Source organism: Hypanus sabinus, chromosome 10 (genome assembly GCF_030144855.1).
Source record: "Hypanus sabinus isolate sHypSab1 chromosome 10, sHypSab1.hap1, whole genome shotgun sequence".
NCBI lineage: Eukaryota > Metazoa > Chordata > Chondrichthyes > Myliobatiformes > Dasyatidae > Hypanus > Hypanus sabinus.
In genome coordinates this window covers 94,812,982-94,830,753 of record NC_082715.1, presented here as the reverse complement: position 1 = coordinate 94,830,753, position 17,772 = coordinate 94,812,982, and the positions used below count along the sequence as shown (strand labels likewise).

Below are 17,772 nucleotides of genomic sequence, written 5' to 3'. Positions count from 1 at the left end.
CATTTTTTTTAAAAAAAGGTATGCTATACATTTTATTAATATATTATTATTTACTAATAACCATTAGTAAAAGCTAGCAATTGTTTTAGATGAAAAAGGTTGCAAATCATGCTGTAAGTCTAGAAAGGAGCATTTCTGGAGCACAGATATAGAATAAATAAAGATCCTAATTAAAAGTCAGGGGTCAAATTTTGCATGCGCCAATAAGGGTGAAAGTTATAACTTTGCTCTACACCACATTAAATTCACTTCTAACTGAATAGCATTTTTATTGCTATGAAAATTAAGTTGGAGACACAAGTTTGAAGTACATAAAACTTTAAAATATGGAATCATTTGTTAAGAACCAGTGATTGCCTGGGGAAGAATAATCCCTACTGATAATCTGTCATTCATTTTTAACATAGTGAATTGCATATCAGCAAATTATTTCCTAATCTATATTTTTAATACTGTAATGCAACTGAAATGCTTAAAAAAGTAAACTTTTATCACCCATACACAGAAAAATCAATCAAGATTTTTGTTTCCACATTACTCTTCACACAATTTCTGGTCTGTAATTAGTTCTCACTAAAATGAAACTCTGAGCATGAAACAGACACCTACAGCATGAATAGGAATGATCTGCCTTCTCAGCATGAACTGAGACAGTTCAAACAGGTGGAACCTCTAAACAAACTTAGCATAAATGCTCATATTTATCTCAGTATTATATATAAAGGTAGTTTCATTACAAATCAATTTGGACTAATTTAGATTTAACTACTCTCCAGATAGGAATGTATCATTAATCTTTAACTTTCTGATTCATTATATTTACCATATTCTAAATGTGTGCGTAAAAATATTGGTCAAAAGAGAATGCAGTAGTCCTTTGCAAAAAATGATAATTCGTTTTTCTCTCTGCTTTGGCAATATATAAATTCTGCTGTAAGACAAACAAGTTATTTTATAAATGTGTCAATATTGCTAATTTCCTAAAAAAAACCTGGAAAAAATTCAAAAATGATCCCTATAAAGTAATAAACCATCATCTTAAGTACACAAACACAAAGAAAAATTACCAGAAAAAAAACTTTTACCTGGTGGCCTTCCTTCAGTTTTTCCAGTACCTTCTCATAACATACTTCATCCATATCACGCAGTTGTTGCATCTATAAATGAAGGAAATAAATTATGTGGTTTCAAATAGAGAGCATTGTATCTGTCCTGACTGCTTGTTTCCAATGTGAGGGACAAAACTAACAAAAAGAGAACAATTCTCAGTCATCAGGATGGCATCCATTAGCTAGAGGGCTGACATATTATGGATTTGATTTAACAGACAAGCAGTTTGCTTTATATTTTTGTCTCCCCACTGACAGAAAAACAGCCTTTTAGCTAGGTACATGGAGCTTAGAAAAATAGAGGACTATGTGCTAGAGAAATTCTAGGCAGTTTCTAGAGTAGGTCACATGGTTGGCACAATATTGTGGGCCAAAGGGTCTGTAATGTGCTGTAGATTTCTATGTTTGTTCAGTTCTGCAGATCAAAAGCAAATTAGCTTTGCTCCCCTTTGAAAAATATTAGAAGTATACTTTTCGGCATAAAATAAAGTTTCATTTACATGCTATATGGTATCAAACAAGGCTGGAGGCTTCCAGGAATTTGAAGTTCACTTTCTACATTAAGTGAGCAACAATACTCAATAACTACCTTATTGACCTAAAGTACTTGAGGATCTCATGAAAGGAGCTTGAAACTGCATCTTTCTTTAGTTTGTTTCACAGATCCAGTAAATTGATGTGAAGATAGCAGAATTACATGGAAAGTTAAATAACTTCTGCAAACATGAAAGAATTACCTATCCTGCAAGATTTTACTCTTCAATAGTCAAAACAGGATATTATTCAATATGATGCTTTCTAGCTTACCCCTCAACTTCTAAGCTAACTTACCCTATAAATCAGATTAAAATTGCCTCATGAAGTTCAATCTTGTTTCATATGCTGCCATTAGTCTGTGAAACAGGCACTGGGATTGCATGCTCAAATTAATCAGGCATGCAGATTATCACCAGAATGTTGGGCAATGGTTTAGATGCTAGACTAATATCTGTGCTACAAAGAGAGACTGCTGTATCATCTGAAAACTTCTTTGTGTCCATCATGGCAAACAAATTAGGTGCCTAGGTGAATCTAGTTTCATGGTACTGCATAGTCATATTACAGCCTTCTGGATTCAAAGAATTCAACACAATTGAATAATTAGCTTTTTTATCTCACATTTCTAGACTTGGGATTTATTTTTCCCTTTCCTGATAACCTCAGGATAGTGGCCGGACAGAACTACAATCAGTGAACAAGAATGAATGTGACCATTTTGTGAGACAGTTCTTGCAGCTGCCATTTTACTGACTGTTTGGTAAACTGATTCTTGCTCAGGGATAGTTTAATCAGAGCAATTGAAAATGTGAAGAAAGAGGTTCTGCTAATGATCTGCTGAACATAAAGTGCAAACAAGAGGAAATCTGCAGATGCTGGAAATTCAAACAACAACACACACAAAATGCTGGTGGAACACAGCAGGCCAGGTAGCATCTATCAGGAGAAGCACTGTTGAAGGGTCTCGGCCTGAAACGTCGACAGTGCTTTTCCTTATAGATGCTGCCTGGCCTGCTGTGTTCCACCAGCATTTTGTGTGTGTTGTTGCTGAACATAATTCAGGTTTGGGCATTCTCAGGTAAGAAGTATTTTATTGTATAACATGACAGGTTTGCAGAGGTAACTTGTCATCAAAATTCTGTGTCGGGGTGACCGGTTTGACTGGTTTGAACCAATCAGAAATGAATAGAACAAAAGAAGTCACCTAAGGCACAGAGTTGAAAGGCATAAAACAATACTGCTTATAGCCTTGGGCTACATCCAATGAGATTTGACACGGGTCAGTCAAATGACCTTGAGCCAACAAAACTGAAATATCAAGAGACTGATCTGTACAAACATGAGAAAAGTCACAGATGCTGGAAATCTGAGTAACACACACTCAGTGCTGGAGGAATTCAGCAGGCCAGGCACCATCTATGGAAAAGAGTAAACAGTCGATGTTTTATGGCGAGTTCCTCCAGCATTTTGTGTACGTTGCCAGAGATTGATCTGATCAGGAGTAAGAATAAAGGATTTTGGGAGCACAGCCAGTGACAACTCTCTGGAGACCAACTACTGTAGATGTGGAGGACCCCAGGTCAGACACATGAAGATCACAACGGGTCCACAAGGAACGCCTGGCCAGCATGGCGCTTTTTCCCCGGATATTACCTTTTCTTGGAGGGTTAGGGAAACCTTCTGGGTGTGTATACAGCTATTCAGTTGCATAAATTCACTGCTTGTAAACTAAGCTGATAAAGGTACATCAGTAAATATAGATCCTTTCAATAGACAATAGGTGCAGGAGTAGGCCATTTGGCCCTTCTAGCCAGCACCGCCATTCACTGTGATCATGGTTGATCATACACAATCAGTACCCCATTCCTGCCCTCTCCCCATATCCCTTGACCCCACTATCTATAAGAGCTCTATCTAACTCTCTCTTGAATGCATCCAGACACTTGGCCTCCACTGCCTTCTGGGGCACAGCATTCCACATATCCACCACTCTCTGGGTGAAAGTTTTTCCGCATCTCTGTTCTAAATGGCCTACCCCTTATTCTTAAACTGTGGCCTCTAGTTCTGGACTCACCCATCAGTGGGAACATGCTTCCTGCCACCAGCGTGTCCAATCCCTTAATAATCTTATATGTTTCAATCAGATCCCCTCTCATCCTTCTAAATTCCAGTGTATACAAGCCCAGTCGCACAACTTCACTAAAGGAAGGATGTGGAGAGGGCACAGAAGAATACTTACAGGATATTGTCTGGATTGATGTATACTAACCATTAGGAGAGGTCAGACAAATATAGAATGATTTTTGTTGGGAGTATTTGCAGTAGAAGCATTTAAGATTATGAAAGGCATGGATAGGGTTGGGTACATAGAACCATTTTTCCCCAGAGAAGAAATGTCAAATGCTAGAAAACATAGATTGAAGGTGGGAAGGGAAGATTTTTTAAGAATTGTAGATGCCTGGAATAGTGACAGTAGAAGCAAATACATTAGCAATGTTAGCAGGCATTTAAACAGACCTGACACAGGGAGGGAATAGAGAAATACGGACTATGTGCTGGCAGATGAAATGAGTTAGAATGACATCATGGTCAGTGCCGACATGGTAAATTGCCTGTTGCTGTGCTGTTCTATTCATGTTGATGGAATTTAATAACCAAGTGACTAACATGCTTCATGCACACAAACTCTCATGAAGGATCACTAACAAGGGTTCAGATCTTGAAATGTGTTGAAGCATCTGTTTCAGTTAAATTGAACAATTACTGAAGAAGCTCTTGTTAAAAACAATGGACATGACAATATGGCAACACATTCAGGAGATGAAAAGAATAACAACCTTTCACAGTTAGAAATCTGTCAAGAATTAATACATATTAACAATTCTAGAAAATATAATAAACAATTTATGGAATAATTGTGCATAAATCAAAAAATGCTTACAAATTGTCCTAATATTTGAATAAAAATTCCTTCTTTAGCAACTACCATTAAACTCATATTTTTGATCACATTGTCAACTTCAAACTAATGTCTTCTTTTTAAGCTTGGCATTTTCAGCTTTAGAATGTTTTACTTTAGTTTTTACATGAAAGATGTAACAATAAAATATAACTTCTAGATTTGATCTCTCTAACTCCTCTCATTCAGTGTATTTTCTTGGTTGGAACCATAAAATGGCTTCCAAATTAGATACTTGCACTCATTAATGTGAGTAATCAGAAATAAACTTTGAACATTATTTTATTTTTTACAGGAAACTTTAAATTCTCTTTACCTTATTTGAGGTTTTCACACCAATAAAAGTTTGGCTTAGAGGCACTGGTCGAAATCGTCCGTCAAAGAAAAATAACCCAATAAATGGATTAACATGGAGAAAATTTGCCACATCAAGGTAATTGGGAAGTGTAGCTGATAAACCAAGAATTCTGATCATACTCTGTGTAGATTCAACCTTGAAAAAAATAGAAAAACAATGACAGTTTTCAAACAATACTAAATGATGCCTATTTCCAAGGTATTGCTATGTTCATAACACCCTTTGAGGCACTTTAAATTTAGCTTTAATGCATTTGTTGATAATTTTATAGATAAAATTAGACTTCACATATTAGCCCTGTGCTCCCCTGTAAATGTAAATAAGTCACAATTACGTAAAATGATTCATGGTTGTAAATGGTTTAAATATTATTACAACATATCAGTGGTTCATGGGCCTGCAATCAAGAATTCAAAGATAACTCTTTTAAATGTAACAAAGCTCATATTGGAAAAACAATTGGCAAATGCAGATATACTGTATCCTCCATTGAATTATCAAGTACCCTGCCCTAAGGAACCAGAACAAAGAAATCATTCAATTCCCTCCCTGTCCATGTTAAAGAATGCCAATTATTTTGTTATCTAGTTATTTGGAAATGCTGATATCATTTTCAGAGAAGCTTCATTTATAAATCTCTAATGCATAATACCATTAAATACTATAAGTCAATGCATTACATTTATAAAACAAGCTTCAAAACAAGGAAACCAATTTCACCTCAGTTATTTTTTTGAAAGTAGAACACACAGACAATCTTGTTTTTTTAGCATTTAATTAGAAGTGCATAGAAAACACTTAAGAAGCTTCAATGCGCAAGATAAGCAACCAGATTGACAATAATTAAGTCAAACTACTGTTAATTAATCAATTGTATATGTTTATTAAATGCATTTAACCACCATGCAGGAATATTCCTTAACTCTAGCACGATCTCAGTAATAGGAGCACATACTCACCACAATTTTGCTGATTTGCTTTTGAAATTAAATTTTCAGTTATATTCCAATATCTTGACTGAGCTTCCACTTTACCCCTTCCATTACTTTGTTGTGCATATCCTAAATCACAACTTTGACACACTGAACACTACCCAAAAGTCTTTAAAAATATTGACCTGCAAGCCTGCAGTGACCTCATCTTTCCACTACCCCTGTAAACTTAGAATCTTTGAAACACACACTGTTCTTCCAAATCTAGCATCATTACACTCAGTAGCCACTTTATCAGGTACCTCCTGTACCTAATCAAGTGGCCACTGAGTGCATGTTTATGGTCTTCTGCTGCTGTAGCCCATCCACTTCAATGTTCAACATGCTGTTCATTCAGATATGCTCTTCCGCACACCACTGTTGCAACACATGGTTCTTTGAGTTGTCATCTTCCTGTCAGCTTGAACTGGTCTAACCATTCACCTTTGACCTCTCTCATTAACAAGAAATTGTCGACCACAGAACTGACACTCATTGGATGTTTATTGGGGTTTTTTGCACCATTTTCTGTAAACTCTAGAGACTGTTGTGCCTGAAAATCCCAGATCAACAGTTTCTGAGAAATTCAAACAACCCTGTCAGACACTAATAATCATTCCATGGTCAAAGTCACTTAGATCACATTTCTTCCCCGTTCTAATATTTGGTCTGAACAACAACTGAACCTCTTGTTCATGTCTGCATGCTTCTGTGTATTGAGTTGCTGCCATGTGATCAAGATATTTGTATTAATGGGCAGGTATACAGGTGTATCTGATAAAGTGGACACTGAGTGTATATTGACAACCACCACCAATGGCGGCAGTGTATTTTTGGTGTCACAATCCTTACCTGTCCAAATCCACCCTACTTCTCCAATTTCTCAAAACTTACTTCTTATCAAGTTTTCAAGTTTGCACCTACTAATCATCCTCCGGAAATAACTGTTTATGGTAAAGTTGTTGCATTAGAGGATACATTAAAACTATTACCACAATGGGCCCATAAATTAAAATTCTAACAGTTGATTTTCAAAACGTTTACATTTTATTAAGTACGCACTTCAATCAGTTCCTGATAATTTGCAAGCTACAAATGTATTCTAAAAATTTCTGGTGCAAAATAAACGGTACATACAAATTAACTGTCGTTCTGGCTTCTGTGTGCAGAATGAAGCACAAGGCAAAGCAAAAAATCAAATGATGCTACATTATTCACAATAATAATTTTCAACACATGTTGATCATTCACTGAGCAGCAACAATATATGAAGTTGTGATTTTGAATCTACTTTGAAGAATCCCTTTGAATTCATTTATATTGAAATACCAGCTTTTAATTTCTAGTGATTGCTATTTGTTCCACAGGGAAAAGAAGAAAATAGAAGCAAGGTAATCATTAAGCCTTCCCCATCATTCAATATGACCATGACAGAACAATCCAGGCCTCAACTCTTTTGTGTCAGTTCCCCACTGTCCTTAATTACTTAATCTTTCAAATACAGTGTTTTGAAAAATTATTTAGCCCCCACAACTATTTCACATTTTACTGTCTCATTTTCAAAATTTAAAATATATTGAAGTAGGACTTTTTGAGCTAATCTATAAAACACTGAGCATCAAGTCAAATCAAAAGAAAAATTCTAAAACCTGTCAACAATTTACTAAAAATTAAAAACCAAAAATTTGAGGCTAAAAATATAATCATTCACTTTGTAATTGCTACACTAACTTTCCTCAGGTGCAATATTATCTTACTAACTACTCTATTTAGTGATGTAGGAAATTGGAGGATTACCTGCTTCTAATTAATTCAAAAGAATAAATGCCACTTCTCTCTGTAAGGTAGATTTTCAATTGACCAAATCAAGATGAACACAAAAGAGCATTCAAGACAAGTCAGGGAACTGATAATGGAAAAGCACAAATGTGTGGGAAGGGTACAAGACGATCTCAAAGGTATTGAACACACCATGGAGCTCGATGCAGTCTTAGTGCAGGAAAAAATATGAAACCAGAGCTACACTGCTAGGTCAAGCTGCCCCTCGAAACGTAGTCACTGGAGAAGAATGGCACTTGAAAGAAAGACTACTGTGATGTCAACAGTCACTCTGAGTGAGCTGCAGAAGTCAGTGTCTGCAACTGGAGATGAAGTTCATGGCTCCACAATCTCTAAGGCCTTGCACAGAAAGGGTATTTATGGAAGAAAGGCAAGAAAGAAGCGCTAGCTTAAAAGAAACATATCCTTGCCCATCAAGGCTTTGCAAAGTGTCACTTTGAAGATACTGTAAAGACATGGAAGAAGGTCTTGTGGTTGGTTGAGACTAAAGTGGAATATTTTGGCTTCAGCTCTAAAAGATATGTGTGGCATAAATCTAATAATGTGTATCAGCCTGGTAACACCATCCCCACTGTAAAGTATGGTGGAAGTAACATCATGCTACGAGGATGCTTTTCAGAGGAAGGGACTGGAAATATGGTCAGGATTGATGGGAAGATGAAAGCTGCCTCTACCAGAAAGCTTAAACTGGGTAGGAAGTTCATCTTTCAGCAGGACAATAACCTGGAATGGCTTCAAATGAAGAAAATTGATGTCCTTGAGTGGCCCAGTCAGTCCTGACCTTAACCCAATCAAGCATCTCCGAGAAGACCTCAAGATTGCTGTCCACCACCACCACCCCAACTTACTTAGAACATAGAATAGAGAACATGTTCTATGTACTTGGCACAGCCTGAGAAATTTTGCAATGAAGAATAGGCAAATCTTGGTCTATCGTGTTTTACAAAGGTAATAGAAATTTATCCAAAAAGACTACTGGCTGTAATAGTTGTGAGAAGTAGTTCAGCAAAGTACTGAACACAGGGGATGGGTACTTGTGAACTGATGGCATTTCAGCTTTTGAATTGTTAAGTTTACATTGCAACTACAAAATATTAGAAACCCAGTCAGTATTCTAATTACTTACTCCACTTTTTAGTTTCGTTCATTTGCATTAAATTTCACTGCTTGAAAAGTGCAGAATTTCCTTACAATGATTTAAAACTGATTTAAAAGATTTCACCAATCACAAAAGAGAGAAAATGAACAAAAACTCAAACACCAACCCACTGTTCTGTAACCATACACACACAGGCAGCACTCACAGTATTTCCACTAAATTATTCGTGATACTAAAGCTAATCTTCCCATGATAATAAATGTCTTTGCTTCCTCATCTAATAAATCATTTAATTATGCTGCTTGTAAGTCTTCAGGCCGTTCTGTAATTTATCAGAACCAAAATTGTAAATTAATCCCATATGCCTCCTTCATCATTATGGTGGAGCCATGCAATTTCAGTACTTCAAATTCTGATTCAGTTCCAATGCTAACACTTCTGAAACCAAAGCTAATCACAGCTAATGAACAAAATGAAGCTACTTGATACACAGATATAGAAACTGGCAGGTTTTGTGAGCATCCCACTTTACCCAGCATACATGCTCACAGGAATGATATCAGTAATCTTTAAAGAGTGCAAAGAAAATTTACACGGATGTTGTCAGAGCTCAAGGAGCTGAGTTACAAGAATGGGTCGAATAGGTTAGCACTTTATTTCTTGGAGTGAAGGAGACAGATGGGAGATCCTAAGGAGGTATATAAAATTATGAGGGTTAATGCATGCAGGCATTTTTTCCTCAGGTTGAGTGCAACTAGAACTAAAGGCCATAGGTCCAGGGTGAAAGAGGAAATATTTAAGGGGAACCTGATGGGGAAATTCTTTACTTAGAGGATGTTGCAAGTGTGGACTGAGTTAAAACCATAAGACAATAGGAATAGAATTATGCCATTGATTCTGCTCAACCATTCTATCATGGCTGATTTACTACCCCTCTCAATCCCATTCTCTTGCCTTCTACCCGTAATACTTGGCAATCTTACTAATCAGGAATCATTCAACATCTATCACAATTTATTAGAGTCTTGATTGGTCAGGCTATGAAAGGATATGGGGTGGAAATAAGGCAGGAGAAGTTCAAAGTAAAATTTATTATTAGAGTACGTACAGTTGCAAGAAAATGTATATGAACCCTTGTATTTAATTACTGGTAGAACCTCCTTTAGCACTATAATCTCCATCAAATGTCTTCTGTAGCTGCTGATCAGACTTGCACAATGGCAAGAAGGAATTTTAGACAATTCTTTCATGCAAAACTGATTCTGTTCATCAATATTTCCGGGATATCTTGCATATCTTCAGGTCATGACACAACATCTCAAATGGGTTAAGACTGGACTCTGACTTAGCCATTTCAAAACACTAATTTTCTTCTCCTTAAGCAATTCTGTTGCTGATTTATTCTTGTGTTTCACACCATCATCTTGTTGCATCATCCAACTTGGATTAAGCTTCAGGTGTCAGACCACTACCCTGACATTCGCCATTAAAATGACTTAATACAATTTTAAATTCATTGTTCCCTCAACAATTGCAAGCTGTCCAGGCCCTGAGACAGCAAATCAGCCCCAAACCATGGCTCTCCTTCCACCAGCTTCACAGCTGGGATGAGGTTTTGGTGTTGGCATGCAGTGCCTTTTTTCCTCTAAACATAGCAGTGTGCATTTCTACTGAAAATGTTTGTCTCATCTGTCCACAGAACACTGTCCCAGAAGTGTTCCAAAACATCCAGGTGATCTTTGGCAAACTTGAGACGTGTAGCAATGTTATTATTTTGAAGAGCAGTGGTTTCCTCTGTGGTGTACTTCCATGAACACCATTCTTGCTCAGTGTTTTACTTACTAGCAAAGTGAGACATTAGCAAGTTCTAGAGATTTCTGCAGGTCTTTTGTTGTTACCCTTATGTTCTTTTTCACCTCCTTCAACTTTACACGTTGAAGCGGAGCGGCGGCGCGGGAGGGGAAGAAAGATTTTAATTTTTAAAAAAAACTTTGCACGTTGTGCTCTTGGTATGATCTTTGCAGGACACCCACTCCTAGGGAGAGTTGCAACAGTACTGAATTTCCTCCATTTGTAGACAATTTCACTTACAGTGGACTGATGAACACTCAGATTTTTAAAAATCTTCTTGTCGCCTTTTCAGCTTCATGCATCTCTACAATTCTTCTAAGGTCCACTGAAAGTTATTTTGACTGAGGCATGGTGCACATAAGCAGACCTTTCTTGAGAAGAGCAGGGTCTGTCAGTAACCTGATTTTGTGTTTCTATTTTTCCTGGGGCAGGGCATCTCTACAACCCACACCTTCGATCTCATTCCATTGATTGGCACACCTGACTCTAAATAGCTTTTGTAGAAGGTACAATCCCAGAGGTCCACATACATTTTTGAACCTAAACTGTAATTGTTTAAATGGTGCATTCAGTATTAACAAGATGAAGTACAATTGACAATAGACAATAGATAATAGGTGCAGGAGTAGGCCATTCGGCCCTTCAAGCCAGCACCATGATTTACTGTGATGGTGGCTGATCATCCACAATCAGAACTCCATTCCTGCCTTCTCCCCATATCCCTTGACTCTGCTATCTTTAAGAGCTCTATCTAACTCTTTCTTGAAAGCACCCAAAAATTTGGCCTCCACTGCCTTATGAGGCAGAGCATTCCACAGATCCACAACTTTCTGGGTGAAAAAGTTTTTCCTCAACTCCACTCTAAATGGCCTACCCCTTATTCTTAAACTGTGGCCTCTGGTTCTGGACTCCCCCAACATCGGGAACATGTTTCCTGCCTCTAGCATGTCCAATCCCTTAATAATCTTATATGTTTCAATCAGATGCCCTCTGATCCTTCCAAATTCCAGCGTATACAAGCCCAGTCGCTCCAATCTTTCAACATTTCACAGTCCCGCCATCCTGGGAATTAACCTTGTGAACCTATGCTGCACTCCCTCAATAGCAAGAATGTCCTTCCTCAAATTTGGAGACCGAAACTGCATACAATACTCCAGGTGGGGTCTCACCAGAGCCCTGTACAACTGCAGAAGGACCTCTTTACTCCTATACTCAACTCCCCTTGTTATGAAGGCCAGCATGCCATTAGCTTTCTTCACTGCCTGCTGTACCTGAATGCTTACTTTCAGTGACTGAACAAGGACACCTAGATCTCGTTGTACTTCCCCTTTTCTTAACTTGACACCATTCAGATAGTAATCTGACGTTCTGTTCTTGCCACCAAAGTGAATAATCTCACATTTATCCACATTAAACTGCATCTGCCCATTCACCCAACCTGTCCAAGTCACCCTGCATTCTCATAACATCCTCCTCACATTTCACACTGCCACCCAGCTTTGCATCATCTGCAAATTTGCTAATGTTACTTTTAATCCCTTCATCTAAATTGTTTGTGTGTTATTAGTTTAAGCAGATTGTGATTGTCTATTCTTGTGACTTAGATGAAGATCAGACCATATTTTGTGAGTAATCAATGCAGAAAACCAGGAACTTGGAAAGGGTTTACAAACTTTTTCTTGCAATATACATGTCACCATATCCAACCCAGAGATTCTTTTTCTGTGGTCATACTTAGCAAATCTATAGAAAATTAATTGTAAACAAGATCAATGGACAACAAAATGTGCAAATGCACATATAAACAAATAACAATAATTAACAAGCATGAAATAACAAGATTACAGAGTCCTTAAATGAGTGTAGTTATCCTCTATTTGTTGTTGATGGTTGAGGGGTACTAACTGTTCTTCATCCTGGTGGTGAGAGTCCTGATGACAGTGGCAAGAAAAGAGCATGGCCTGGTGGTGAGGATCTCTGATGATAGATGCTGCTTTTCTATGACAAATTTTCATGTAGATCTGCTGAATGGTTGGCGGGGGGGGGGGGGGGGAAGTTTACTCATGATGTTTTGGGCTGAATCCACTGTGTTTTGTAGGATTTTCCGCACAAAGGCATTAGTGTTCCCAGACCAGGCAGTAATCAGTAATGCAGCTAGGCCTTCCAATATTTGATAGGCTTCAATGAGATCCTCCTTTATTTTTCTAAACTCCAGCAAATACAGGACCAAAGCCATTAAGCACTCCTCATACATTAACCTATTTCATTCCCAGGATTATTCTCATGAACCGCCTCTGGACTCTATCCAATCCCAGCTCCCAGCAGAAGTAATAAAGCTCCGCGTCTACCCTGTGCATCAACAATAATGACGCCTCTCTTTGTGATAGACTGAATGTTTTTCATGCATCTTCTGATGCATAGGACAATGCGCCAGCGAGGAAGACCCTTTACCTGCAAGGAGCAGGCACTCTGCCTGGTTGCAATTGATGTGAGGAAGATCCTACCCAGGGTCAACCCACATAAAGCTGCAAGATCTGAAAACAGATCTTATCATACAGAACTTTTAACAGACAACTTCAACATCTCTCTGGAACAATTGACTGACCCTACTTCAAGGCAGCCAGTACCAAGGGGGCAACAGTAACCTGACTTCAACAATAATGAAGTGCTTTGATTTGGATGGCTGTGGATCCCATTAAATCCCACATTCCTGCTACAATGGACCCTTTTCAGCTTGCTTATCACTCAAATTGGTCCACTGATGATGCCATAGCCTCCACCAGCTATTCCTTCCTGTCTTACTTGGAAAATGGTGCCTCAGGTGCCAGGATGACATTTATCAATTTCAGCTCAGCATTTAATATGATCATTCCTCAGAGGGTGGTGGGTAAACAGTCCTCATTGGTTCTCAACCCATTTCTCTATAACTGGATTTTGGACTTTTTGACAGAAAGACCACAGTCATTCCATGTTGGCAGCAACATCTCTAGCTCCATCACACTGAGCACCAGTGCCCCCAAAGGCTGAATGCTCAGCCTACTGCTGACATGACTGTACTAATAGATCTGGTTCCAACTGAATCATCAAGTTCACTGATGACAAATCAGTGGCTGGCCTCATCAACAGTAATGATGAGACGGCGAACAGAGAGAAGATAGAGCAGCTGGTGGATGATGCAAACACAACAAATTGAATATCGTATGGACAAGACCAAAGAGATGATTGTGGACTTCAGGAAGATTCAAGGCTGACCACTCCTCACTGCATATAAATAGCTCCTCCGTGGAGAGAGCCTGGTGCACTGTTTCTGGGAGTACATATAACGGACAATCTCATCTGGTCCCTCAATATCACCTCTTTAGTCAAAAAAGCACAAAAGCATCTGTTCTTCCTGAGGAACTTGAGGCAAGTGAGGCCCACCTTCCCTATTCTAACCAATTTGTACTGGAGCATTATTGAGAGTGTCCTGATGAGCTGAATAACTATCTGATACAGCAATTGCTAGGCAACTGACCACAAGGCCCTACGGATGATTGTGAGAACTGCTGAAAGGATCATCAGGGTTTCTCTTCCACCATCCGAAATGCTTACCAGAAGCGCTGCATGTGCAGAGCCCTTAGCATTGTCAATGATGCCTCCCATCCATTCAACTATCTCCTTGACCCCCTACCATCAGGCAAGAGGTACCACAGCATGAGGACAAGGACTACTAGGATGGGAAACAGCTTCATCCCCAGGCTAAGAGACTACGAACTATCTACCACCACCTAGGCCTCACCACGTATGAAGCACCATAGCACTATAGTGTTCTATTTTCTAACTTGTGACATAAATGCACCTTATAAGTACATGGACGAGAAAGGTATGAGATGTTGTGGTCCAGCAGCAAGTAGATGGGACCAGGAAGAAAACCAGGATGGCATAGAGTAAATAGGTCAAAGGCTCTCTCTTACTGAACTTCTCTCTTACTCTATCTCAAACTCAACAGATGTACAATTTCTAACATATTCCCAAACATGCAATTAATTCCATATGCACTGTTTTATTTCTCAGATACTGTTGTTTTCAGATTCATGTTTCCATTCACTGTTTCAGTTAGTGATTATAAGCTATTCAAAATCCATGTTCGAAAACAGCTCAGGTAAAACTTCTCTAATTCTATATTAATCCTTCTATCTTGGTACAAACATCTTCCACTAAAGTTCATCTAATTCTATCCTAACAATCTCTGACAGGTGAAAAGATATAAAAAATTTCAGATGAAATATTTCACATTGAGTAATTTCATCCACAGGGCCAGGCAAAAGTACTAGGGATTTAATGTGACATTTCCTTTTACACCTCAAAAATTCAGCCAAATACTGTTAGTTCATATTTAACTTCTCCTAAAATGCACAACAGTAAACAAAATAGCTAAAAAATAATTACATTTCAGAAGAATTTTTACGTTAATAATAGTCAACTGAATTTTAATTGCACTACTACTTCTACAAATTTAAAGCAAAAACACCATATTTAAAAGAACAAATACAGATCTCATACTTGCCTATTGGAGTACAGCTAACCAACTTCATCTCTGTTCCACTGTCTAAAAAATCCTAATGACTTGAAATCACGGAAGAATTGAGCAGCATTTTATCTAAAAATTGGAAGAGGTGCCAAATTTCACTGGCAGCTTCCCAAACGCACTTACTATTAACCACAACAGTTAAAAAAAATACAGAATCAATTTATTTTAATTTTGAAACTGAAGAGGTCTTGAGCTGCAGAAGAGTAAACGATCAGCAACAAATATCTATCCATTGAATATGTGAGGATTTTTAAATTCCAGCAATTCACCACCTGAATGATTGAGAATATTTGATGCCAATTATTCAATTTAAGAGAAATTTAAGTATTTTTTCAGTGGTGCTACTTGTGTTATGAATTAGTTGATTAACACTAGGACTTATCTGCTGAGTTTGTATGGAAATTTGAGCATAACTGGAGTTAGAGGAAGCAGCCCTCCTCAACCTTAGCTGATTGAAATAATTCAGAATAATTTTTTAAACAATTTCAAAAATTCTTTCATAACTATATGGTATATAGTTAGAGGCCTATTGACAAATAAATATTTCAAAATGTATATCTGCAGCCAAATTTTAGGTGACTCAGAATTTTAATGCAAGATCACATGTATAAAGAAATGACTTGTGGTGTCTAGTTAGATTTAAACCTCAACAAAATATTAACCAGAATGCAGAAATGTCATCCAATATAAAATACGTTATCTGTATATTGTTATGAATGTACCACAGCTCTGAGGGGCCGAAGGGTGCAGGGTAGCCCCCTCCTTTGTGAGAATCGCAAGATCACTATTGAGTCTGTTCAGGAGACCCAGGAAATGAGAGAAAGACATGCAGAATTCACAAAGAGTGGAATGTGTCCTGGCCTCCGAGACGGACCCATTGATACCGGCTTGTCTCTTGGAGCCGGCCTTGTGTATTGCATCCTGTGCGATGCATCGAAGCCCCAGGCAATGAACCAAGGGGGAGGTTGGTGGAGAGATTGCATCATCTCAACCTGATTGACATCTGAGACTCTGTGAGTCAGGGTAAAAGAGGGTCTGGGGAACAGCCCCTCAGACGCACCAGAAGAAACGTGAAGCGACCACATAACAGCAGGAAGTCATCTGAAGGCAGCCACGTGCGTTCGATTCCGTGGCTGGAATTGGTGGCTGGCACCACGGAAACAACGGGGAAGCCTGCTCCCCTGACTCAACGGACTGGCATCTTAAAAGACCTGGGGCAAGTTTAAACCGCATCACTTTTAAACCCAAAAACGCTGCAGCTTGAACGAACTGATAGTGACTTATCTTTCCATCGGACAATACAGTAACCCCTAGACAACGATAGTTATTTCTTATCGGTTATTATTATACCCGCGCTTAGATTTAATATTGGTGACGTATATTATCTGTATGTTTGCATTAATCTTCTTTTTGTGCCCTTTATCAATAAATACTTTTAAAAATAGTACCATCAGACTTCAACGGACCTCTCTATCTTTGCTGGTAAGTGATCCAGTTACGGGAATTCGTAACAATATCAATGATGGGAAAATACTTGTGAATCAAAATTTTCAGTGTAGAGCTAAAGAGCAAAAGGGCTGTGAAGTGCAAAGTATAATCAGCACATCCAGAAATAAGTCACATCTGCAAATCATCACTAACACTAAGTTCTTTAGATCCTAACAAACAAATGGATAGAATGATATATTGGGCCTAAATAGTTTTAATAAGCATTGGGAATATTTTGATCAGTTTTTAAAGAATGTTAGAATAAATAGCAACTAAGTTAACCATATTGAGAATATCGTCTAGGATTGGTTTTGTGATTCTTTACTCAGACTCTGCATCCATATCAATTTAGCATTTCAGATTAGTGATATACAATATATTTGTGGGCCACGAAAATAATACAGAAAGATCCTATCCAGTCTGCCTGCATCTGACTCTGCTCCAGTAACCCAAATTTGGCATGGAGTTTGCACACCGTTACTATGATCGCATGGATTTTACCAGTGCTCCAATTTCCTTCTACATCCCAATATCCTGGAAAGTTAACTGGCAACTGTAAATTACCACTTAATGTGGGTTAAAACCAAAAGGAATAAAAAAGGGGAATGAAACCTCGGCCTTGATACCTCCTTGTGCAACTGGATTCTCGATTTCCTCACTGCAAGTGACTTGCAGACCCCAGTTCAGTTCAGATCAGCAACATTTCCTCCACAATCACCATCAGAACAGATGCACCAAAAGGCTATGTGCTTAGCCCACTGCTCTATATGCTTCATAATTATGACTGATGCTTTTTACAGCTCTAAAGCTATACTTAAGTTTGCTGATGACACTGTTGTTGGCTAAATCAAAAGTCAGATGAATCAGCATCTCGGAAGGAGATTGAAAATCTGCTTGAATGGTGCACAACAACCTCTCGCTCAATATAAGCACAACCAAAGAGCTGATTATTGACTACAGGAGGAAAAACAGGTTCATGAGCCAGTCCTCA

At 38.2% G+C, this 17,772-nt stretch overlaps 1 protein-coding gene across 2 annotated transcripts in view; it reads right to left on the bottom strand.

Annotated features, from left to right (window-relative positions):
• Positions 1 to 17,772, bottom strand: part of ascc3 (activating signal cointegrator 1 complex subunit 3) — a 374,033-nt gene that overhangs the window by 257,796 nt on the left and 98,465 nt on the right. For both annotated transcript variants that reach the window (XM_059982329.1, XM_059982330.1), the window contains exons 12-13: positions 4,922 to 5,098; positions 1,086 to 1,157 (exon numbers count right to left, since the gene is read on the bottom strand). In XM_059982329.1, the coding sequence (XP_059838312.1) occupies positions 1,086 to 1,157; positions 4,922 to 5,098 (249 nt within the window). The remainder of the gene's footprint in view (positions 1 to 1,085; positions 1,158 to 4,921; positions 5,099 to 17,772) is intronic.